General features: G+C 42.7%; 1 protein-coding gene across 1 annotated transcript in view; it reads right to left on the reverse strand.

Annotated features, from left to right (window-relative positions):
* The window catches only part of dntt (DNA nucleotidylexotransferase), a 169,581-nt gene that overhangs the window by 116,179 nt on the left and 28,179 nt on the right, over positions 1 to 25,223 (reverse strand). The window contains exon 7 of the mRNA XM_023963474.1: positions 18,164 to 18,266. Within this exon, the coding sequence (XP_023819242.1) occupies positions 18,164 to 18,266 (103 nt within the window). The remainder of the gene's footprint in view (positions 1 to 18,163; positions 18,267 to 25,223) is intronic.

A 25,223-nucleotide genomic window follows, 5' to 3' on the forward strand; every position in this document is an offset into this window, starting at 1 on the left:
TGAGGACCTTTTACGACACTGTGGTGGCCTCAGTGGTCCTTTATGGAATTGTGTGCTGGGCGGGGGGCAGTGCAGGCAGAGACTTGAAGAGGCTTAACAAACTTGTTAGGAGGGCCGGCTCTGTCCTGGGCTGCACACTTGAGTCCATCGAGGAGGTGGCGGACAGGAGGATGTTAGCTAAGCTGACATCCATCATGGATAACCCCTCCCACCCCCTGCACCAAACTGTAGAGGCGCTGACCAGCTCCTTCAGCACCAGACTGTTGCACCCTCAGTGTAAGAAGGAGCGCTACCGCAGGTCATTCCTCCCCACAGCCATCAGACTGTACAACACCGTGTCAAAGTGACACTCCACGGTCCCAGGGGTGTTTTTCTGTTTAGTCATTGATTCATTTACTTTTGTTGTAGTTGTTGTTTTTCAATTTTAAATTGTTTTTAGTTCCTGAACAGTTGTTTGTTTTTGGTGTGAACTTCATTAGTTACTTTTGCATTTTGAAAAAATTTGTAATGTTTTTTTTACAGTTTACATGTTTTGCAGACCGCATGTTTTTTACACTTTTGCAGCTGTATTTATTTAATATTTATTTCTTTATTTAATAAGAATCTCATTTTTTGATAATAATTTTTCATAATAATTTTAGTAATATTTTTAATAATCTAATATAAATGTCATTTGTGATGTCCTTTATTGATGTTATATTATATAGAATATTTCTGAATGTCGTGTTGCTGCCACAGATAAATGAAATTTCCCCATTGTGGGATCAATAAAGTCATCTATCTATCTATCTATCTAAAAAGTACCATGTAAACACACTGTAAGTACCCAGTAGTTACACGATAAGTTTCCTTGTAAATACCACTTAAGTAAGTACTGTACTGTAAAAGAAACCGTTACCCTGTTTTCTTTATGTGGACTTTTTAAATACATGAAACAATCCAAATGTCATGGTGCCTCCGGGAGTTTTCTCCTCCCCCCTCCCTTCTCTGCTTCTCAGATTGGACCCAGCTGTTGGCACTCACTTTATCAACCTGCCTGCTGTTCTTAAGAGAAACCTTCCCCCAGCATTCATAGCCAGTTCGTTGCCCCTCTATGGTGCAGTACCTGGGGGGTGGTATTCCAATAGCAGGTTCTGTGAGTTACCACTAAGGAAGGGGATAACCTCAGCCTTCGGTTCCAAAAATGGAGGTATGTTTCAGGGTATGTCAAGTTGCCATAGCAATTCATGCTCTGAACATAGCCTTGTCTGGAGCAGGTTTAGTTGAAGGGTAGTTTGTTTTCAGAGAGGTGAAGCAGCATGGCGTGTCCATTTGAAGATGATTTAGAGCAGGGGTCACCAACCCTGTGCCCGCGGGCGCCCATGCGCCCCCGAGCACCCTCTGTGGCGCCCGCGGGGAAGGCTCCAGAAATAGCAATGCTCTTATTGCAAATCAATATATACGTATGTGTGCGAGATACTGAGATTTACAGCAGATCCTTCCACATTTCTGTTTGTCTCGTTACAATTCATGGAAGACACATGATGTTCAGATATCAGATTTATTTAACTTAAAAAGCTCTAAAAAAGCATTGGTAATCGTGTCTCTACCTTGCATGTGTGTGTTCCATCACATTGCGGTACGGTCTCCGTTCTCCCGCTAAAGTCGCTTTCTACCGCTACTTCCATGTCTCCGTGACCCACATTAGTTTAAGAGGGGGAAAATAAAAACAAGAATGATCTATTTTTATTGTTTCAATGGAAATAAGAAAAATATCATAAGATTTAGGATGCCCGAGCTTGCTGCTGATGATACCGCAGCTGGCTGGCCCGCAGACGGACAGCCAGCTGCCCGAATGCCGGCATGATGCCGGCATTCGGGCAGCTGACTGCACTATGTTATGTTGTAGTTTAGGGGCGAATAGGATTAATAATACTCAGGACATGCTGAGGTAACTTGTCTTTGATCAACATTGTTGTTAGCAGTCACTTTACATCCGAAAGGTAAATGCTATGTAGTATCCGTCTCATCCCACATTTCCCATAATGCCCCTGTACCTGTGGTGCATTCAATTACAACAGGATACATTTATATCAGAATACTATTTTGTGGGAACGCATAATTATCGCGTGGGACCGAAATATTATTTTGTGGGATCGCTTTATTTATTTATTTTACCCATAAAATAAATATATCTAAGGCTCTGTATTATATAGATTTTTAAAATATGTTATATGGAACTGAAAAAATTTAATGGAAATATTTGATATTGAACTTTCCTTTTTCTAAGTCAAACGTCATTCGTGCGCGGCCATGTTCTCATTTTTTCGCGGTCATTCAAGGTTTTCCTGACAGGCCAACTGGGTGAGGTGATGATGAGGAGTTAGCCTGCTTGCTGCCAAAAATATGACAGAAAAGAGAAAAAGAGTATACCATTTTCAAGATGATTGGGAGGTAGAGTTCTTTTCTACATCATTTAATGATAAATGTCTGTGCCTTATTTGTGGGACAGCTATTGCTGTACCAAAGCGGCACAATGTGGAGAGGCACTTCAAAACCTGCCACAAAAACTTTGACGCTAACTACCCGCCCGGCAGCGCATTACGGACAGAAAAAGCCTGTGGGTTAAAGGCAGCTTTGGACATGCAAAGGACTTTTTTCACGAGGCCAGCAAAAAAATCTCACAACGCAACCGAAGCTTCGTTTAGAGCTGCACATTTTTTGATTAAAAACAAGAAACCTTTTTCAGATGGGGAGGTGTTAAAAGAAGCTATGATGCTTGTCGCTAACACAATATTCAAAGATGAGAAATATGCTCCCGATGTCATCTCTACACTCTCCGATGTCCAGCTTGGAGCAAGTACAATTGCTAGACGAGTCACATCTTTGTCTGAGAACTTAACAGAGAAGCTGGACCGGGATCTCGCTGCCTGCAGGTGGTTTAGTGTCCAATGTGATGAGTCGGTATACAGCGCCAGCACGGCTCAGCTAATGATATTTATCCGAATGGTGTTTGAGGATTTTTCTACAAAGGAAGAACTACTGACACTTCTGCCACTGAAGACAACAACACGGGGAGTTGACATTTACACCACAGTCAAAAACTTTTTTGTGGAGAAAAAGGTGCCGGTACAAAAGTTGGTATCTGTAACAACAGATGGGGCACCAGCTATGACGGGCCGGCATGTGGGCTTCATTGCACAATGCAAAAATGATCCAGACTTTCCAAAGTTTCTGCACTACCACTGCATCATACATCAACAAGCGATTTGTGCCAAAGTGACCGGCTTTGATCACGTGATGACTCCTGTTGTAAAGATTATAAACAGCATCCGCTCCAAAGCTAAACAACACAGAATGTTCAAGATGCTAATGGATGAGCTGTCTGCAGAATATGGTGACTTACTTTTACACACCGAAATTAGATGGCTCAGCAGGGGACGGATTCTTCAGCGTTTTTTGTCACTTCTGGGTGAAATCAAGGAGTTCTTGAAATCCAAGGGGGAAGACACATCTCTGCTGGAGGACCCAGAGTGGGTACTTGACCTTGCCTTTTTAACGGATTTGACTGGGAATCTGAACCATCTTAACCGGGAACTGCAAGGTAAAGATAAGACTGTGGCTCACATGATCAGTGCGGTAAACGCATTTTGAACCATGCGTGTCATTTGTTACAAATCCTTTCATGCAAGTAGATGTGACATCCACTGCTGAGCAGCTCAGTGCTTTGTTCACTTTAAACGCTGGTGATGTAGAGATGGAAATCTTAACATTACAGAATGACCTCCTCCTCAAAGCTCATCAGTCTGCACCAAACTTTTGGTGCCTTGTGGACAAGGAGAAGTATAGTGGTGTGTGCACAGCAGCTATGAAAATAGCCTGCTTTTTTGGTTCAACCTATCTCTGTGAATCAGCCTTTTCCAACATGAATTTTATCAAGAACAAACACAGAACATGCCTGACTGATGCACATTTGCAAGACTCACTGAGAATTGCAGTATCAAATTATTCACCAGATTATAATGCACTGGTGAGCAGCATGCAGTGCCAGACCTCTCACTAAACGAGCAGACGAATCACAGATACCATTTTTCTGTTATTTACATCAACAACATTTATCAAAAAATATTTCACAATATGTTAAATGTTCAGAAAGATCTTGTTCAGTTTGTTGTCAGTTTGTTTCCTTGGCCTAAAAATGTTCATTTATGATCAATTACATTGCATCCAGCAGGTGTTTATCCTGACTTTCAAATGTTTGAGCAAATAAACATAAATGTTTGATGTCTAAACCTGTTTTTCTGATTTTTATTGACACGTAAATCACTGATAATTGTGTAAAATAATTATTGATATAGTAATTATTTGTAACATAGTACATAACAATTTATGTATTATTGATTTGATTTTTGATATTATTGAATCACTTCACATAGTGTTATAAGTGATATTAAAGAAGCAGTTGTTAGTATAACATTAGTTATCCATCCAGTTATGTTATTTAGGAAGTTTTTAGTAAACAGGTCCTGTGGCGCCCTTCATACGACTCGGTGGCCATGAAATGGCCCTCAGTCGCAAAAAGGTTGGTGACCCCTGATTTAGAGGATGAAGAAGCTCAGGTAATACTTTTTCCACCTTGAGAGGGTGATAAGACCACGTATGGATGTTGGAAAGATAAACCTTTTTACTTTGATCTAACTTAATTATTTGCTTCAGTTAAGATAAATAATTTTTTTGAGTTCAGTCAACGTAAAAATGACACGTAGTCATCAGACAGTTATTTTACTTTTATTTAAATAAATTTAATTAAGTAGGTGTAATTGTTGTGCTGCCGTTAGGCAGCGCAAGGAATTGTGGGATACCATTTCCTTGGCCTGTCAGGACGGATTGAGGTTTAAGTGTGGGTTTTTGACCAAATGTTTTTTTTTTAGCTGTTTTACTGTGTTTTGCAGAGTTATTTTGTCCTACTGTTTAATTCTTCCGAAATCTGCGATCCATTGAGAATGTCTTTATGTACTTCCTGTGCATGTGCATTAACCCAGGGTTACCAAGTCGAGCGTAATTACGGTAACTCATATCCGGTCTTTTGGAAACCGACATACCCAGAGTAAGCAAGTTCAGGCGGATTTCAGCCAGAGTTCAGGATTAAAGTCAGGGTAATATAAAAGTGCCTTCTGGAATACCCCCCTGGTCTCTAGTTAAGTAATCAAGTTGATTCTGTCTAGGCTCCTAACTAAGTTCTCCACCTCGTCTACAGGACAGTATCCACGAGTGCCGACCTGGGTCTCATCCCTACACGAGCTGACTGAATACCACCTGAGGTCCAAAGCCTCCAGCCACGCCACGACTCCCAGCCACTCCACAAGTTTTACCACGCCGTTGGATAACCAACATTCAAGCTCTGCTTCCTTGTCATCGTCATCATTCATCTTTGACGTCCGTACTAGCCCACTGGTCTCATCCGATCACCTTTGGCTGACACCACCCAAGCCTCTTCAACCTACTGGGACAATACATCTTTAAATCCATTTCAGTCTTGCGTGATCTTTCTGTCTTTCAGCCTTGCTGATCATGACACCAAAAGCATTTTTTTTATTGTATTACTACAATAAAAATTACAACAATGTTAAGCAAGGTAAAGTTTCGTGTCACAAGGGTATTCCCTTTCCGGTAGCAGCTGCTCGCTTTCGTTAATTTTTCTCCATCTTCTGCTGTGGTGTTTTGGCTGGCAAGTGCAACCTTAACAGAAAGGGAATACCCTTGATACCGGAAGTGACGCAAAAACTTTACCCTGCTAAACATTGTCATTTTTATAGTAGTACAATTGTTAAAGTGTTTTTGGACTGTCTCATGCATTTAAAATGTCCACAAAGAAACAGTTATAAAATAATGTAAAAAAAAATCATACACAATTAGTTTCATATTGCAACACTTCTCGGATTCAGGACGTTTCCTGTTAGAAGCCGTTTCTCCGCTTTCATTGTTGTGTTTCCGGATTTGGTCATTTATACAGAGATGTTTGGTAATTTGCATCCGGATTTGCTTTTGTGTTTCAGTATCTTTTTCATTTGTTCCGAGAATGTTTTCAGTGCTTCAGGATTTGTTCGTTTGTATCTTAAATGTAAATGTGTCTTGCACCTCTCGGCCACCGTAGTAAACAGCAACCCCCCACCCCCCCCACCCCACCCCCCACCCCTCTCTCTCTCTCTCACTCTCTCGCTGCTGCTCACACTTGCCCCTGTCCTGATTCATGAAGCTCCCTGCTTCATTGCAGAGGGGAGTCGTTTAAGAGCCACATATTTGAACCAGAGGCTGGACTTTTTGTTCTGTTAATGTTTTTATGTTTCTTACAGTGTTGCTTTTGTTTACTTTTTCACAAGTGACTTTGTTATTACTGTCTTAATTTTTTAAAAATATGTTTATGGTGCTGTCATACTTCAATGTTTTGTTGCATTTTTGCTTTTTTTTAATGTTATAATAGATTGTTTTCTTATTATAATTGTATTATGCCATTATTAATTTACATTCTATGTTTGATGTATATTCAGTTCATATTGTTGTAATTAATTAACATTTTATTTGTAGAAAATTTCTGTCCTGTTTTTTCTATTCCCTTAATTAACAAAAATTGTTTTGCTGATATCATTTTATAGTCAAACATTTCAAGAACAAAGAATTGCTATTGTATTTACTTGCTTCAAATTCCTAGTATCACCTATAGTACAGAGGTTACGAGGGGGGAAGGGCGGGGCTTCACGAGTCACGTGTGCTTGTGAACATTACACAACATCCTTTTTTATTTCTGGGCCTTGCAGAAGTAGCTCCTCTTTGCTTGCTGCTGTTTTCATGTCTGCTGGTTGTGAGATACAGTTGTGCTTCAAATGCATTTGTTGCCCAGCCCTAATATTTAGCTTTTTGTAATGTATTTTCTTTGGTCAAATATAATGCAAAGCTTTTTAATTGTTTATTTTTATGTAAATATGTAAAATTTTAATTTATGTTTTAAATGATTTCAATTCTGACTGTAGTAACATTACTAAACAATTAGCAGCAAATATTTGCTGTTTATAATTGCATCATTAGCTGAGTCGTTTATTTACATGTTTAATGAGAACTACTTTTTACACTTTCTAATGATTTTTTACATTGCACCCTGTTTCTCATTTTATTTGCATTTTATGTTCTTACTGTCACATACTTCAGTTCTGTTTCATTTTACCTGTTGTGTCTTGTGTGCAGGTAGGCTGTGGGTTCTCCTGGAGGGCTCCCCCCCTCTCCTGTGGCTCTCCATGAGTGGCACACAGCTGCCTGCACTTTATGTTAATTTGTTCTATTTCAGTCAGACAACTCTTGCAGCAAAGAAATATTTATTTGACATTTTCCACATTCTTTAAGTTGGCATTCACATATTTTCGTTTGGCATAAGGCTCCGTTCAATTCCATGAGAAATTTCCATAAGACTTTCGGGTAACAAAACCCCCCCTTTACGGAGCCCACAGGTGGAAGCCGGGGAGGAGGGTGGGGCGAAGAATGAGGGCTGAAGGTAAGAAAGAGAATGAACGACTACGCACCTGGGCTTAAATAGGACGCTGAGCAGGTGAGTTAATTGACTGAACCGCCCTAGGGTATTTACCTGTAAAACACTGCAGCGAGTATCTGCCCGAAATACGATAAATCGTCATTTCAGTCAGACAACTCTTGCAGTAAGAAATATTTATTTGACATTTTCCACATTCTTTAAGTTGGCATTCACATATTTTCGTTTGGCATAAGGCTCCGTTCAATTCCATGAGAAATTTCCATAACACTTTCGGGTAACAAAACCCCCAACACTAAAATCATCCAGAAGAAGAAACATGTGAATGTATAATCAGTGTGTAATAAAATGGGGTGTGTTTTCGGCAGCATTCCATTTCATTTCATTTCCCAGTATGACTGCTATGTGTGACCCGGCACCATTGACCGTTTGGGCCGCCCCCGTTTGAGTACAGCGCCACGAAGGGAACATGCTATCTAGTGGATCTGCTATGTGTGACCCGGCACCATTGACCGTTGGGCCGCCCCGTTCGAGTACAGCGCCACGAAGGGAACATGCTATCTAGTGGATCTGCTATGTGTGACCTGGCACCATTAACCGTTTGGGCTGCCCCCGTTCGAGTACAGCGCCACGAAGGGAACATGCTAACTAGTGGATCTGCTATGTGTGACCCGGCACCATTGACCGTTGGGCCGCCCCGTTCGAGTACAACGCCACGAAGGGAACATGCTATCTAGTGGATCTGCTATGTGTGACCCGGCACCATTGACCGTAGGGTCGCTCCTGTTCGTGGAAACCACTAGAGGAACATACTATCTGAAAGAGAGAGGGAAAGAAATAAAAGGGGAGCCAACATAAAATTACTCATACCTGATCTTAGAACGTAAGCTCACTTCCGCAAAACGCTGTGCAGAACTATAATTTAAACCGCCAAACAACCCGTATGAGACACTAACTTAACATCCAATCCAAAGCTTCCGATGGCGTATTATGACATGCTTAACAGCCATTATTCAAACTTCTATTAAACTAAGAACAAGCTTGATGGCCATAAACTTCTTCCATTTTGGCAACTATATATACACGCGCTTAAGTAACATCCATTATTTCGAAGCTCCCAACGACAGTACCACGAACGAGCTTAATAGCCATAATTTTCTCCATTTGGCATACCAATTATAAGCGCTCAAGGAACATCCATTTAATTGAAGTTCCATCCAAATATTAAGAACGAGTTCAACGCCCATAATTACTATGCTTCATTGGCATACTATAAAAAAAAATGAACTTAAGAATCAGATTCGAGCTCCGCGCATACTATGATACAACTTAGAACATCCTAAATTTTGAGGCTTCCACCTGGCTATAATTTTCTTTTAACATCTATAATCGAATAATTTACATTTATTCTGCGGTTGACATTGATTAATTAATTCAGTCAGAAGTGTCATTGGAATGCAGAGGAGGTCCACCGCTCCGTCACTTTCAGTGCAGCAATAGGTACGTCGAGCAGTCATCGTTGCAGCACCAGATCAAGGAATGCATGGGTGACATCATTTCCTGGAAACGGAGAAGCTGATCGGGGCGTAGGGGTTCGCAGGCTCAGGATGCGATGCATAGATAAAAACAAAGCAGTATTAGTCTTGACAAACATATATAAATAACCCAGAAACTGATCAGTTTCAAAATGATTGAGATAAATTAAATAACAGTGCTTTTAAAGAACAAATCTGAGAAAGTGAAATTTAGTAGATAGTTAAGGTAAAGACCCATTGTGGATTTATCGCACCCTAGAAACCACCATAATTACAAATTCCAACAGTGAAATGATAGTGAAATATATAACCTGCACGAAATCTTAACACCAATTTTTATATAATCAAATGATAAGAAAAGTAAACTTTGACAGTTTCAGAGGGACGCACCTTCAGGAGGCCATCGAGGAGTAGGTGATGGGAAGAGTAGCCAAGGAGATTTGTAGATGAGGAAGGTCAACATCCCACGTAGCAAAGGATTACAGCTCAGCTGGATTTTATATTAGTGGTTCTCAAATTGGTGGACAACAAAGTACAGACTACTAAAATTTTAATTGGCCAAGGGCGTCTGAATACTGCAAAAGAGAACTTGAGAGCCATGAGGGATCATAGGTTTTGATAGTATTTTTGCTAGACTGAACCTTAAGCATTTAGAGGCGGAGTAAAACATGCCTCTAAATGGGGATGCATCTAGCAGAGTGTCATCTGCTTAAGCAAGGCAGACAGAAGACTGACTTGTGGACACAAGATTTAACTCTTGAACTAAGCTTGAGAGCGCATGTGATATATTTCCTACGTTCAGGGTAGAAGTTGCTCAAGGTGTTATTTAAACATTAACCAAGTCAACCGATGACACAATACTATCATTCAATATTGAAACAGCCTTAATATAATCTCCAAAGATTAAATAACCGGACGACCCCTTAAAACCATCAGATTCCGGCGGCCAGACAAACACAAACCACTCTTCTTAAATCCTTTTCCCCCAAACCAGTAGGCGCAGACTCAGAAGAACAAGTGGAGGGAGCCTGAAGACATGTCAGTCATCATAACAAAACCACTCCAAGCATAGAGAGGGAAAGATCAAACGCAAAACACAAAAATCCAGAATAGGAACACGGGGCCCAGGATCGAACTACCCGGAACAAGAACACAAGATGAACGGAGGACCATAGGACCAAAGCTACAGCAAATGTCAGGTGGCCCAATCATGGACAAACCATATTCAACCAAAATGTGAATAAACGACATGCTGCACAAAGCTAGAGATGACATAATGGGGAGAAACAAGCATCAATGAACCACCCAAATCCATAGAAGAAAAATAAATCCAGATGGGTGGAGAACCATACATTATAGACAACGTGGAAACCCAGATTTGAAAATAAAGTTTTTTCCACAGAGAATCAAAAGACCAGGGATACAGAGGAAAGTTGGCCACCAAGAAATCATCAATAACAGGCAAAATGAAGGGAACCCATCGCCTACAAATATCCAGGACAGGGCCTCAGATAATAAAGTCGATTTTATGAAGACTGCCACGACAGCGGAAAGGTAAACCGACAAATACTTCGAGCGGCAACTGAAGGCCAAGAGACGCCACAGAGAGGCATGGAGGCAGAACAGTGAGACCATCAGTGATAAAAGTCATCCTCAGCCTTATATCGCTTTCGGAGGAAAATCGTGGAGACAGCATGGGGAACTGAAGAGATATATACCAATCCTGAAGGCGCACGGGGAACCAGGCCGCTGATGCCCAGAAGATGAACTGCGAGGCGCTAACAGGTCCAGATCAAGTCACGTCAACCTGAAAACGTCCCAGGGGCCACCCTCAGTGGCGGCTTTGAAAACGATGCCCTGGAAGAATCCATCACATAGCCCCCACAAACCTCCAAACCAGAGAGAGAATAACAAATTAACTGTCCAGCCGAGAAAACAAGGCCGCGACGAGACTAACACACTCACCAATGCGGCCGACGCAAGTCCCTGAGCCAGGGCAGGACCCACTGGGGTACACAGAGCAGGGAAAAACAGGCGGAGCAGAACCAGATGCAGAAGGTGCGGGGGCAACGAACGAGGATCACTGAGTGAATAAAATGAGCCATAGACGCTGCATAAGAGAGACCAATCATAGGGAAAATGTCCACAGAGCAGAGACGGATCCAAGAGACACTGATTCACATTCCGACTAACCAGCAGCTACAACAACGAAGAAAATAAACAGAAGAACTGCCATAATAATAAAGCCAGCATCGAATTAAAAACAGTCAAGATTCACACTCAGCTCCCAAAGAACAAAACAGCAACAGAAAAAATGCTAAAATCCACAAAAAATTCAGCCAGCATGAGAAACCTGTCCAAACGAGGACCGCCAGCCTTCACAACCACAGAAGAGACCCCACAACCCCTTAAACAATGACCGGACGACGCCGTACTACGCAGCAGAAAAGGAATCAGAAGTGCATCATGAAGGACCATGAGTCAAAACTACAATTCCCAGGGTCCTCAGGGGCGTGACGTCACCGAAGTAAACAGGAAGCAAAATGCAGCCTTAGAAAATTACACGGGAAAGAACCGCATGATGCTCACCGTAGATAATTGGGGTGACCACGGCAGACGAGAAGACCCGGACCGCTCCTGATCGGGGGGCACGGACATCCCGAACATCAAGGAAAGCACACCCCCTGCAGATGCACGCGACCGCGGCAAAACGAACGCGCTGTGCGCCGTCAGCCGCCCACTGATCGCCGCAAAAGGAGAGCAGACGCGGCGAAACGAAAACCCCACATCAGAAAAATGGGGATCATCCATCCGAAGGACGGGGGGAACACAGCAAGACGCCGAGAGAGCAGGAGACCCGCGGGCACGGAGACCGGCGAAGAATGAGCGCTGAAGGTAAGAAAGAGAATGAACGACTGCGCACCTGGGCTTAAATAGGACGCTGAGCAGGTGAGTTAATTGACTGAACCGCCCTAGGGTATTTACCTGTAAAACACTGCAGCGAGTATCTGCCCGAAATACGATAAATCGTCATTTAAGTCTGTGTTGGAGCGTTGCTTTAGTTCATTCTGTTGTTCTAGTCTCCTCTCCCAAGTCATGCTGTTTTCGAGTCCTGTTATGTTTGTGGAGTTTTCCCCACCAAGAGTGGAGTTTTTTGGTTATTAAAAGTGTATGCCCGTCGCCACCCAGAGGAAGACTTTGATGACTTGTGGCAGGAGGCCTTTCTGTTGGACGCTGAATATGGAGGTTCATCTGCTGAGGTAACATGCTCCTTGGTCAATACCCCAACCTAATTCATCCAAAGGGATAAACAAGGTAGGCCTATTTGTTGACAGTGTAGAAGAGCAGGACACATCACTAGGTACTGTCAGGCACAATCCACCCCGGAACCAGGGTTAAACTAGCAGTCCCTGCCGCCGAGGTCCGTGGTGTGGGAAAGGCTGAGTTAACATCAGCGTCAAGGGCCCCTGAAGCATTGATAGGCCAATGTCCAACATTAAAAATCTCTTTAAAGGGGGTTGAACTAAAAGGGCTGCTAGATACCGGGTCGCAGGTCACCCTAATGGCGGAGAGTACGTTTAATGAACACTTAAGCCAGACTAGGCTTGGGAAGATATAACTCGGCTGCAACATGAGGGACGAGACTACTTTGCCTTGGTTGAGCCCTCACCGAGTGCTGGAGAAGTGGGAGTGGCCAGAACCATTGGTGTGGTGAGAGATGGCAAAATCCATGAATGCATTTGTAATCCCCATCCCTACAGTCTGACAGTTGGCCGCTTCCAGAAATTTGGACATCTTTACCAGATTGATCCAGCTGATGTATCCGGTCCGGACTACGTTAGTCTGTCTTTGGAGGAGGATGGAGTGGTCGAGGTGGCGGTGGTACACAGCACTGCGGACACTGGACAGCATAACCTAGTTAATAGGCCTGACCTGGCAGAACAGCAGCAGAAAGAACTGGCCACTTTGCTGCAGAAGAGGGAGAAGGTGTTTGCACAGCATGAGGAGGACTTTGGCCGTACTAATGCAGTCCTACACCCCATTCACACCAGAGAGTCCTTGCCAGTTTGTGAGAGGTTTAGAGCACTTCCACCTTCGCTCTACAAGGAGATGACCTCACTGCTTGCTGGTATGTTGAAAAGGGGTGTGATTAAGGAGAGCAAAAGACCTTGGGCGGCACCAATATTCCTAGTAAGGAAGAAGGATGGAACTTTGCATTTTTGTGTGTACTACAGGAAGCTAAACGCAGTGACCCACAAAGATGCATTTCCGCTGCTAAGGATCGAGGAGACTTTGACCAGTTTGAGTCAGGCAGAATGGTTTTCCACCCTTGACCTTGCCAGTGGCTACTGGCAGGTTGAGATGCACCCACAGGATCAGGAAAAAACTGCCTTCATTACCCCACTGGGACTGTATGAGTTTAAGCGCATGCCGTTTGGCCTTTGTAACGCCCCTGCAACTGTCAAACGGCTAATGCAACAGTGTTTGAATGGCCAGATTGCTCAGTCCCTGCTGAAGTATTCAGTTGGTTGTGGCAACATGGACTCAAACTGAGGCCAGAAAAAAGGCAGACTGTTACAACCAGAGGTGAAGTTCTTGGGGCACGTTGTTGACCGCTCGGGGGTAAGACCAGACCCAGAAAAAGTAAAAGAAGTGCTAGATTGGCCAACACCATCTACCATCAAAGAGGTGCGGGCGTTCCTAGGACTGGCCGGATATTACCGGAGGTTTGTTGCCGGGTTTGCAAAAATTGCTCACCCCCTGAATTCCCTGCTAGTCTGCTTACCAGCAACCAAAAGATCAGATGCACAAAAGTTCTTATGGACTCCTGCCTGTAAGGCATCTTTTGATGCTCTGAATGTGGCATTAACGCAAGCACCGATTCTAGCTTATGCCGATTTCAACAAACCTTTTGTGGTATATACCGATGCCAGTCATTATGGACTTGGGGTTGGTCTTGCTCATGTGGAGGAGGGGAGGGAGCATGTGATAGCATACACCAGCCAGAGCTTGCATCCTTCTGAGCGTAATCATGCAAAGTACAGCTTATATAAGTTAGAGTTGCTGGCACTTAAATGGGCTATCACAGAAAATTTTAAGGACTACATGATGGGGCAAAATTCACTGTGTTGACGGAAAACAATCCACTTGCATACCTGCAAACTGCCCGGCTGGGGGCCGTGGAACAGCGGTAGGTTGCCCAGCTTGCATCCTTTGACTATAACATTAAATACCGATCAGGAAAAAGTAATACTAACGCAGAAGCTCTCTCCAGATTTCCTGCCTCTGCAATGTGCAGAGGCAGGAAATGCAGTCGAGATGCTTCCACTGCAGCGGTGGAGTTGAATCCATAAGGGTTTGAATGGTAAGAAGCCCAAGCTACTGACCCAGACAGTAGCACACCGCCAGGGCATGTCCAGCAAAGATCAACATCTGCTACAACAACAGAAAAGGCTGGAAATCCGGCATATCGTCTTGTGCCGTAATGGACCAAAAAGCGCATGAAACCCACTACCAGATTGTCTGCCCAATCAGATGTCAAGAGGTTTGGAGGAAAGTTCACGAAGCCACTGCCCATGTGGGTATTGACAGGACCCTTCTGAGCCTTGGCCTGGCATGGAGGGGAAGTTACATCCACCAGGGGTGTGCTGTTTGTAGTCTGCTGAAGAATAGGGTAGAGCCCAAAGCCCCTTTGCACCCAGTGGCTGTTTTTACCCTCTCGAGATCATTGCATTGGAGTTTTTGTCATTGGGCCACGCCACTGACGAATTTCCAAATATTTTAGTGGCCACAGATCAGTTCACTAGGTTTGCGTGGGCCGTTCCTACCGAGGATTAAACCGCCCAAACAACAGTTAAGCCAATATGGCCGAACATTATCCAAAACTTTGGTTGCCCAACACATTCCCATTCTGACAGGGGGAACAACTTTGAGTCAGCTCTAATGAAAGAGTTATGCGAGACTTATAGGGTTGTCAAGAGTCGGACCACACCCTACCATCCAGCTGGAGATGGGAGTGCTGAACGGTTCAACCAGACTTTGCTTAAAATGTTGCGTGTCTTGGAGGAGGAAAAACAAAACTGTTGGTTGCAATATTTGGCTAGGCTAGTGCATGCCTATGATAACACTGTTCATTCAGCCACTGGTTACACTCCTTCCTTTTTAATGTCCGGTTGTCATTTGCGTCTTCCAGTTGACTTTTACCTTGCTGTGGGGCCCCAACAACCTGGTTATCATGTAGGAGGGTGGGTGAAGAACCATCATCAGGAAATGTCTGTAGCCTACCGCATTGCTAGAGACCAGATGAACACTGCCTCCTTCCAGCAGAAGAAATGCTATGACCGGGTGTTGGTACGCCTTTCGAAATAAGCAGGGTAGGGGAAAGCTGGCACCGTGGTGGTCTCCAGACCCATGTGTTGTTTTGGGACAGGTAGGAGAAACAGGACTGGTCTACAGAGATCGTCCTGAGAGAGGAGGGTTAGGAGAAGACATTACACAGGAACTCTTTGAAGACCTGTGTACTGCCTCTGGCTGTTCCGCAGCCGGCTGAACAGCCTCAGGAACCAGAGGCTTCCTTACCTGTATTTTATGGATTTTTACCAACGGCAGCAGCTCAAGAACAGGAGAATATGGACTCAATGCCCAGGCATTCTACGCTGACTAATTGGGGTCCTTTTAAACTGCCTGTTTAACCTGTTTTAACTGTCCTTAGGACTTTTAGCGTTTCTTTTATTGTGTTTTAACTTGTTCCAGGATTTTTAGCTTTTTTATGGTTTTATCTCCCCCTGGAATTGTATAATGATTTTATTCTCTTTTTAGTGTTTTTAACCGCAACTCAGTGGCCACCTACATTTTTGTTGTCAGAAATAAATTGTCATTGTGGCCAAAAACCCAGGTCCTCCTTGGTGGCGTGTGTGTGCTATCACCCAGATCATTTCCCTAGCCTGTTAATATTCCTATTGATTTTATTCATTCATCCATCTTTCAACCCCTTACAGTCCTTAAAATAACATTGCCAAAAGCATCTCCTAAAACCCAAGCTAAACCACAAAACCCTCACACTGCCACCACCAGGCTTCACTGTAGGGATAGTGTTAACCTGGTGATGAGCGGAGCCTATTTTCTCCAGAAATAACGGCAGGGAGTCACCCCAAAGCATCCCATCAGGCTTCAGAATTTTGTCTGAGAGTCCTTCAGGTGCCTTATGGCTACCTCCAGGCCGTACCTTTTACTAAAGAATGCTTTTATCTGGCGTCTCTAGGTTAATTCCTTTGTCTTCATGCTTGGTTTGTGCTTTGACATGCTCTGTCAAAACTGGGACTTTGTATAGACAGATGTGTAACTTTCCAAGTCATGTATAATCAACTGAATTGACCACAGGTGGACTTCAGTAAAGGTGCTGAAACATCTCAAGGACGTTCAGGGGGAAAAGACCAAAGCTCAATTTGGAGCTTCGCTGTAAAGGCAGTAAATAATAAATAAAAAGTTTGTGCTATTTCTGTGTTTTTTATATTTAATAGGATTTTCTACCATTTACCAAAACCTTTTTCCTTTTGTCTTTATCACTAAAGGTATTGTGTGAAGAATGTTGAGGACATAAATGAATGTTATCCATTTTGGAATAAGACTAACATAAAAAATATGAAAGTGCAGCTCTGTGAATAGTTTCCACACGCTCTGTAATTTCCAATAAAGACAACCGAACCCACAGAGCCCAGAACACACTCTTCTTTTCTGTCATTTCAAATTTAAAGAACAGTTAAAAAGAATTCATGTTCAAATTATGATACATTTTTAATCTACAGTGAATGTAATTTTGAAAGACACAAAGGCAATTTCTTCTGTCACCTGAGCTCCATGAGCCAAAAGAATGGAAGCGGTATGAGTTTGATTTTATTCAATAATGACTGATATTACAACACACACAGCCAGATGGAGTCTTGGAATCAGATGGAGAAATTTGAGATCTTAACCCAGTTTTTATTGGGTGTAGATTAGCAGAACAAAATATTTGGAAAACAAACAGATTTTACTGTAGCAGCGTCGGACACAAGACAAGAACTCCTACTATAATTGATACTAAAAATGTATCTATAATAAATCTGTGTGCATTGTTTTTTTTTTTTTGTTTGTTTTTTTTTGGGCCTCACACTCATCACACACTCTCAAATATTACTAATGCACCTCTTGGCTGCAAACACTTTTACACATGCATCTTGACACAAACACATAATCTCACACACATACATATATATATAAGCCCAACACTTATGAAGAATACATTATTCCTGCATGCAGATAAATGCACAGAGAAGCAGGCTGAGGTTTCAAGAGAGACTGACTTCCTACAGAAGTCTGACACCAGTAACCCAGACAAGAGTCATAGGACCACCACAGAAGCACCCAGTGGTCAAGAGCAGGGGGGCAGAGAATGAGAACAAAAGCCCCAGCTAGAACGGTCCCCTGCCCCTGGGGTCCAGCGCAAAGCCCCATCCAGCCCCAAACGAGCAGCCAATCCCCACCAGGACTCCTGGGCACACAACCCCCCCCCCCCCCAACTCCAGACTCAAACCAAGGCCAACAGGAAACACCCGCATCAGAATTTGGCAACTACACCCACCCCCGCCCCATGGAGAGTGACGTGCCAGTGAGAGGCAGGGATTCCTTAAAAGAAAGCCTGGGGCCAAAAAGGCGAAGACCCAAAACTAGCCCACCAGGGATACAGACACCCCCAGGCCGTCCCCAGAATGTTATGAGATCCCCAGCTCATGGCCAAGCCAGAGATCCCCTTGTGGAGGGAGGGTTACCAGGTCCAGGAACCCAAAGGGGGAGACAGAAGATCAGTGACAACCTCTTTTCTGTCTAATGTGTGTGTGGTGATAATTGTAGTTAGAATTGGTGGTTAGAGAACTAAAAGGTTACCTCTTATTTGTTAGCGGAGTTGTCTGAGCACACTCCCACCAAAGGACCCTATGTGTCTAATGTGCGACCAAAATCAAGAGGGGAGGAGCCACAGAGCTTTTAGGATAACTAAGCAGTTGTCATATAAGGAAAGAGGGCAGTTTGGGAAAAAGGTTCCCTGTTTTTGACCAGTGATCAATTTTAAACTCACCTGATGTTTCAGATGCTTGATGATGTTAGTGAGGAGACCCTCCTCCTGCCCCCGCTCTGGTGTGGTCACTATAAAGTCAACGTCGTGACCAAACTCCTTCCCCCTGGAGACAAGGAGAGAGTGGCATTAGAGTCACTGTTCACCGAACACTTATTCAGAAAAATCGTTAAAGCAAATTTTGGAAAATAATCAAACAATATCTACAAATATACAGTTGATAACACTACAAATTAATCTTAACCGTAAATTTACATTTTTACATACAGTACATACATCGATTCCATGAAATAGAAAATTTTCCAAACAGAGTTTAAGTGCTTAAAAATGAAGAGGGAGGAAGCAAATTAATACATAATCCCACTCCCATATATATGTTTTACTTGAATAAATTACATAACTGTCATGATACAAGGAATGATACTGTCACAAGAACGGTAAGAAGGCTGGTTATTTGTAGGTATGTACAATTATTTTATCAGTACTAGATAACAATATCGAGGATAGTAATAAATATCAATGTTATCAAGTAACTGGTTAATTATCATCAGAAACGTCTAAAAAGAGAATAATTGAAACTTGTTATATTTCAGAAATCGACCAGACGCCACGGTTAGCTTCTGTAGCAGGAGGACACAACCACTCCTTGTAGTTTTTTTTATTAATGTGTTTTTGGGAGGGTGGCACTTCCAACATGTAAAATCTCCAAAAAGCTCAGCTTTGGCAACAGCCCAAATTGGTCATGTCTGCAGGAGCTCTTATAGTTTTTGAAAACAAATATTAGGACTGTACAAAAACCCTAATAATATTCAGTGGGACAGTGAACACGGGTCCTCAAGGCACGTTGTCCTACATGTTTACCATGTAGCCCACACACACACACACACACACACACACACACACACACACACACACACACACACAGGCTCATGGATCAAGCTAATGCTGGTTGGGTGGTTGCACACATTCAACCACTAAAACATCCGAGCAAGTTCCCTGAGAATGATGACACACACTGACATACACTCTGCTGTTAACTCCTTTTTTATTTTGGATGGTATTTTTGGGTGTATTATGTTTATGTATTTTAACATGTTTTGTTGACTGTTTTGCTTACCTTTTCACTTTCACTTCCTGGGTCAAAAGACGCAAACTCTGGGTTTGGTAGGCTTTTGTAGGACCTGACCATTAAGCTTATCCCTTGTGCTATCTTAGATGACCCCCCCCTTCCATTGACGTGTTCTCCCTACCATGACAAAGGTGAATAAAGGTGGAAAGATTTCATGTAATCCATGGACACCAGTGAAGATCACAAATCATTGAAGAAAAAAGGTTCAGAGCACTGTCTAGTGGGTCTAGATGACCCAACTCCCATGTTAAAGTGCCTAAGATAGCACAAGGGTTACATGGAACCACCTGACCCAGGGGAGGGGCCTTGTCTTATAAAATATCATGTGCATTGTGGTTCAAGATATTCAGAAAGAGTCTGTGTTTTTTGCTAAAGTCAATGCTGTAAAAAAATGAATAAAATCACAAGCATTTTTCATTCACACAAACCTCTGGAGTTGTTTTTGTTGTTTTTGACTTGAACCTGTCGGTCGCACTCTGGACACAGACAATCAACTGAATCAGGGATCAGCAATTTTCTGTCGTTTGTTTGTATTTTTCAGATTTGGGAAAAAAAAGTGGGTTTGATTGACAATCTCTTCTCACAATGACTTTTTTTTTTTTTTTTTCCTATGAGGTCTTAAGGAAAGAGTCCAATCACGCAGCGCTGCAGTGATGTTCTGTGAATGAGCTGATCCTGGTAAAACAGATTCCCGATTTATTGTTTCCTCAAGGGAGCAAAGGATTGCGTTTGAACATTTTTTGTGGAAATCTTTTTTATTTAAATGTATTTTTAATAAGCTATCAAAATTTTCATCATCAGAACACAGTAGATTCATAAATAGTCATTGTAAGACTCTCATATCGATCAGACTTTCACTTCGAGATCGATGACACGTCTGACGTTTAAAAAAAAAAGTAGTGAGCATGGTGTCCAGGGCACTACATTGTGCTGCACTATATTGTTTTTTTAGTGGTTAGGGAGTAGGGCGGGAATTCAGACGCAGTCCGGACTTTATGTCTGTCCTGCCAAATGTCAAGCTTTAAAACACATTTACTGGGGGGTGAAAAAAAAGAAGACTCTGTTCATTTGCGGAAAATATATATTACTAAAATTAGCAAACAAATGAAAAATTAAAAACATTGAGTGTTTCATGCAATAACAGCCCCATCACAGAATGAACTTCCATCCGTTCCTCATCTTCTGTCATAATGTAACAGAAGATGAATAAACCATAAACTTCTTTTTTATGTTAATGGTTGTGAAGTTCATAGAAATATTGATGGTACTTTGTTCTGATGTGTCCAATCCTGTTGCTGTACATCTGACAAACCACAAATGCAGTACTTATGGTTTCAAACAAACAGAGATGCAGTACTATTTCAACTTTGACCTATTTTCTTTGTGCAATATTGTTATGAAAGTACTTTTCTGAGTTAATGCCAAAATATGTTTAAAAAAGGGATTTGACCTGCTGTTTGAGAATTGAATAGCAGATCTATTGGAAATGTTTCTGTGTTTTTTTGTGTTAGAGTTTGCATTCTAGTTAGTGATGGTACAGTTGTTAAGGAGAACATTAACTAACCCCCAACCTGCAACAAAAATAGCAGCAATATCGGAGTTGTCCAGTTCTGATCCAGATTCCAGCTCAGACCAGGAAAACAAAGACGTTCATGGATCCATTTGTCTGACAGTGGATGATCAGAATGGAGCAGAGCAGGAAGACTGTGGCCCACCCCGTGTATTTTCTATGTCACAAACACAATCTTTTTTAAACAGTAGTTTTTTATCGGCTCCTGATTCACAACAGTTTGAATAAAGAAATACTCAGAAATGCAGTTTTTATTTTATATGTCCTCCATCCTCCAAAAAAAGCTTCAAGAAGATGTTCAAACCACGAAAAACATATATATATTTTTTTTTTCTAACTTGTTCTGTCCAACAACTGTGCAAACAGATGAGTGCTGAAGGCCTTTTGTGTTGAACAGGTTTTACTATCACAAAAAGGGCTTATGAATCTTCGGATCCAGGGTGTAAATTTGTATAAACCACTTTCTGCTTTTTTATTATTTTTTATTTATTTGTTACATTTTGTGCTTAAAGTATATATACATATTCTTTATATTACAGGGGAGGGAGAGGGGGAAAGTGTGTGTGAAGAAAAAGAAATAAAGAGGGAGGAGAAAGTGAGGGGATATGAGTGCTGAGTTGCTAATTTGAATACGTTTTGATTTTAAGCTGTGAAACTTTCATGCTAGATCTGCAGGAAGACAAATATTACATCCAAACGTGAAATTCTGACACTAAGATGAGCGGAAGACATCGGTCCATCGATACACTGTGGGTTAAGAGGAGGGATGAAGCAGACAGGTGCCAGTGTGCACGTGGGGGTGGAGCTACATGCATGCTGCCGAAGTGAACCCATGTGATCACAAGGGGAACCAGATCCTCCCCGGCCAGACCAGGAGAGAGGGGGAGACCCCCGAGACAAGGAGTGTCCCCAGCGACAGGACCCGCGCAGCCCGAGTGGGGGGGGGACTTCCCGACCACCCAGCCAGGTGCAAAGGGCCCCTCCGGCAGGGGCCGGGGCCCCTCTGGCACCGGGAGACATAGGCTAGCCCAGCGTCAGGACCCCCAGGCCACAGCACAGGCGTGCTCCGCTGTACCGGGCGCCAGCCATTGGGGCCACCGGGCGCTGGACACCAAGACGCAGGCCAGGAGTCCCCCACCACCCAGCCGGAGCCTCAAAAACATGATTTTCATTTAAGTGGGTCTTTAAGCAGGATGACAGGAAGATGGAGCTTTCATCACCCAGTTTGATTACAGTACATCTTGTCATGAGGCTTGTCATGGCTGATGCTCTCTTAGTGTTTTATTGTCTTTTTCTTTCTCTACACTGCTGGTTTGCCGTTAAAAAAGCAGTCAGAATGTTGTTTTTTAAAGCAGCTCATGTTGTAGGTTTTTCATCAGCTCAGAAAGTGATGCTGGCAAACACAGAAATCAAAACCGCTGGTGCAAAAGTGAACTCTTAAATAAGTTGCAGTGGTTTGGACCAGCATTAGTCATCAAAAGACATGGAATCGTTTCAAACTGATCTTTAACAAGCACACAAACACACACAGACACACACCAAGCCTTTGATAAACAATGGGAAAAATCCTCCAGTGCCACAGCTAAGAACAAAGCAGAATGACAGTAAAGGTTGGAGCGGTGCGGCGCTAAAGAAGCCCTGCAGGCGTGAGGCTCGCTGTTTGATCTCTCCCTGCTGCCTGTGACAAACGGCAGCCAGAGAGCAATATTAAAGTGATGGAGAGAAGGCAGTGAATGGTTGGTGGGAAGGCTTCAAAGGTCACTGTGGCTGATTCCTACAGCAGAAGCATTAGCAGGCAGACATTAAAACTCTACAAAGGAAGATGACGTTGGCCGGCTTTCAAAAGAGGGAATGTCTGACTAACAGGATGATTTGGCAGGTGCTGATTTTTGTTGCACCTCTCAGGATGCTGTCAGTACATGATTTCAAGAAAACAAGCTACTGATTTTTCCAACTTCAGTGTGAAAAAAAGTTATGCCTTAAAAACATGGCCTGGCTTCCATTTGTATGTCAGTGCAAAGAATACAAATAGATTTCTACAAGAAGTGCTTGGGTGCATGAGATGGAGGCTAACTTGTGACTGATATTTATTAGAAAGAAATGAATGTTTTCTTCATCAACAACTGGGGTCAGTGCAAGAACCTCCTGATCCAAATTTGCAGAAAAGCATATTTTTTTACAAGTTACAACGGGTCAACAGAGAGTAGAGTGGCACTTCTACAGAATAAACACCTGGTGTGAAGTCAGACGATCTATTCTTTTATGGCGTGCAAGGAAAAGGTAAATTATTGAGCATTTTGCACAAAGACTATGAAATATACAGTAGATGCCTATTTACAAATATGGTTGGACAGCAGGGCAACATACATGAATTATAAAGATGTGAAAGGCATTACTGTATTGCTGCTGGTAAAATCCGCAGAAAAGTCACTTTCTTTCTCCGTCATCCACGTTTCCACAGAGGGAGATGATCAGGACAGACAGTAAGTGGATGCAGACTACACAACAGGGTTAGATGTACTTGCTGTAGTTTCTTCCAAGAACTTGCAAACCACTTTGCAAAACTAATTTGCCACTGATCCCTTCAAGTAGCAAAGCAAAGAAAAGGAAAATAAGAATAATAAAATCCCATTTCAGGTAAAATGGAAGCGGAGATCTGAACCGCCAACAAAATGTGTGAAATGTACAAAAAAAGTACCAGAGACAATCAACAATGATAAATTAAGCTGAAAAAAGTCAAAGAATGAAAGTCTAATCTCTATGCCATCGTCTAATCATGACCATTTAGTGTGTTTCAGTTTAGCTAGCTAAGCATCTGCTATTCTGAAAACAATAACATAATTTGCAACGCTATCAATAGCAATCTTATTGTAAAGCTCTTTTTTCAATTTTGTTCTTTCGTGATTCCAACAGGCTTTTTTATTACACTTCACAGAACTGTAGTAACTGCATCCTTTCTCTCAAGATCTTTTGAAAGCAAATAATGTTTATTCTGGATTCAAATTCACAGCAGACCCCTGAACAAAGTTAGAAACCACCCCCTACCTGAGGAGGTACACCCAGGAGCAGGAAGACTCCAGCAAGTCCAAAAGATTTAAAAGTTTGAATATAAAACCAAACATGGAGACCAAATCCAAAAAGATGCCCAAACACCAAACAGAAGAAAATGAAACCAAAGGAGATGACAGCAGGCAGTTGTGACATTCTGAGGGGAATCCACAGCCAACCACCAATGAACAAACCCAAAGCACAACTCCAGGGGCAAACAAACCAGGACACCCCATTCTCTATTTTTGATCACGTCTCTAACTCAATGGACTCCATGTAGGAAGGTCTGGTGTTCTGGAAACCAGAGCTCCCAGGGGCAATGAGCTTCATCCAGTGTGGGTCCTTGGCCTTCAATATACTGCCTAACTATGTAGCCACAAAGGGGGGGGGGACAAATCTGGGTCCCCCTGTGCCACTACCCAACCTGGATAGAATACAGGGTAGTGTCAGGAAGGGCGTTCGGTGTAAAAATCTCTGCTACACCACCCTGCAGCGACCCCTGAAGGGTGAGCAACCTCACGTCTGTAACACCATTTGGTTTACTCTTTTGCTTTCTTAGCACATCTCTTAACTTTAATTGTGTTCTTTATTTTTGCGGGCATCTCATTGTGACCGTTTTCTGGCTCTGCTGTCGTGCTGCTGTCCGTCAGAACCCGTGCAGTGTCTTTTAGTGTCCGATCTGCTGGGATTCAGCTGAAAACCTTTTCCCTGTTCTCACTCAGGATTGTGCCGACTCTCCAGTTTGAGCTCCTCTCACTCAAAAATGTTCTGTTTGATCTTGGATTCTTCATGTTCAGATTTATGTGATCCATCCATTCTCAATATCACATTCAAAGACATGACAGGTGTGACGCTCCAATTAGCCACTTTGACTTGTGCTTGTTTTATTTGAAAGTGTCAAATCATCATGTTTTAAAAAAGGAAATGTTATGATGTCAGTACAAATGTGAAGCTTTATTTGAATTCCCAGTCTTTGTGTTGTTTTTACTGCAAAGGTGTTTCTAATGAAAATACTCTATGCAGTAACTCCAATGTGTAGCCTGTGATTCTTTTTGCTAAACATTTGTCGAGCAGGAGCGTGTCAGAACCAGAAGAGAGCCCAGCTAGCATGTGCTGTTTGCGGCCCATGTGCCATTAAAGGCCATCAGCAAAAGTATGGCAGCGCTGTCACCCCTGTTGAGAGGCAGGCGCCTGTCCTCACTGCTTTTAAATTATTTACCTCACACGCCACTGGTGATGGCTGAGTTTTACAACACCACGGAGCAGAGTGCTCCACTCTTACTCATGCACTGTGGATGAAAATGGAGCAGCACAAA

The sequence above is a fragment of the Oryzias latipes genome, chromosome 15 (assembly GCF_002234675.1).
Source record: "Oryzias latipes chromosome 15, ASM223467v1".
Taxonomy (NCBI): Eukaryota; Metazoa; Chordata; class Actinopteri; order Beloniformes; family Adrianichthyidae; genus Oryzias; species Oryzias latipes.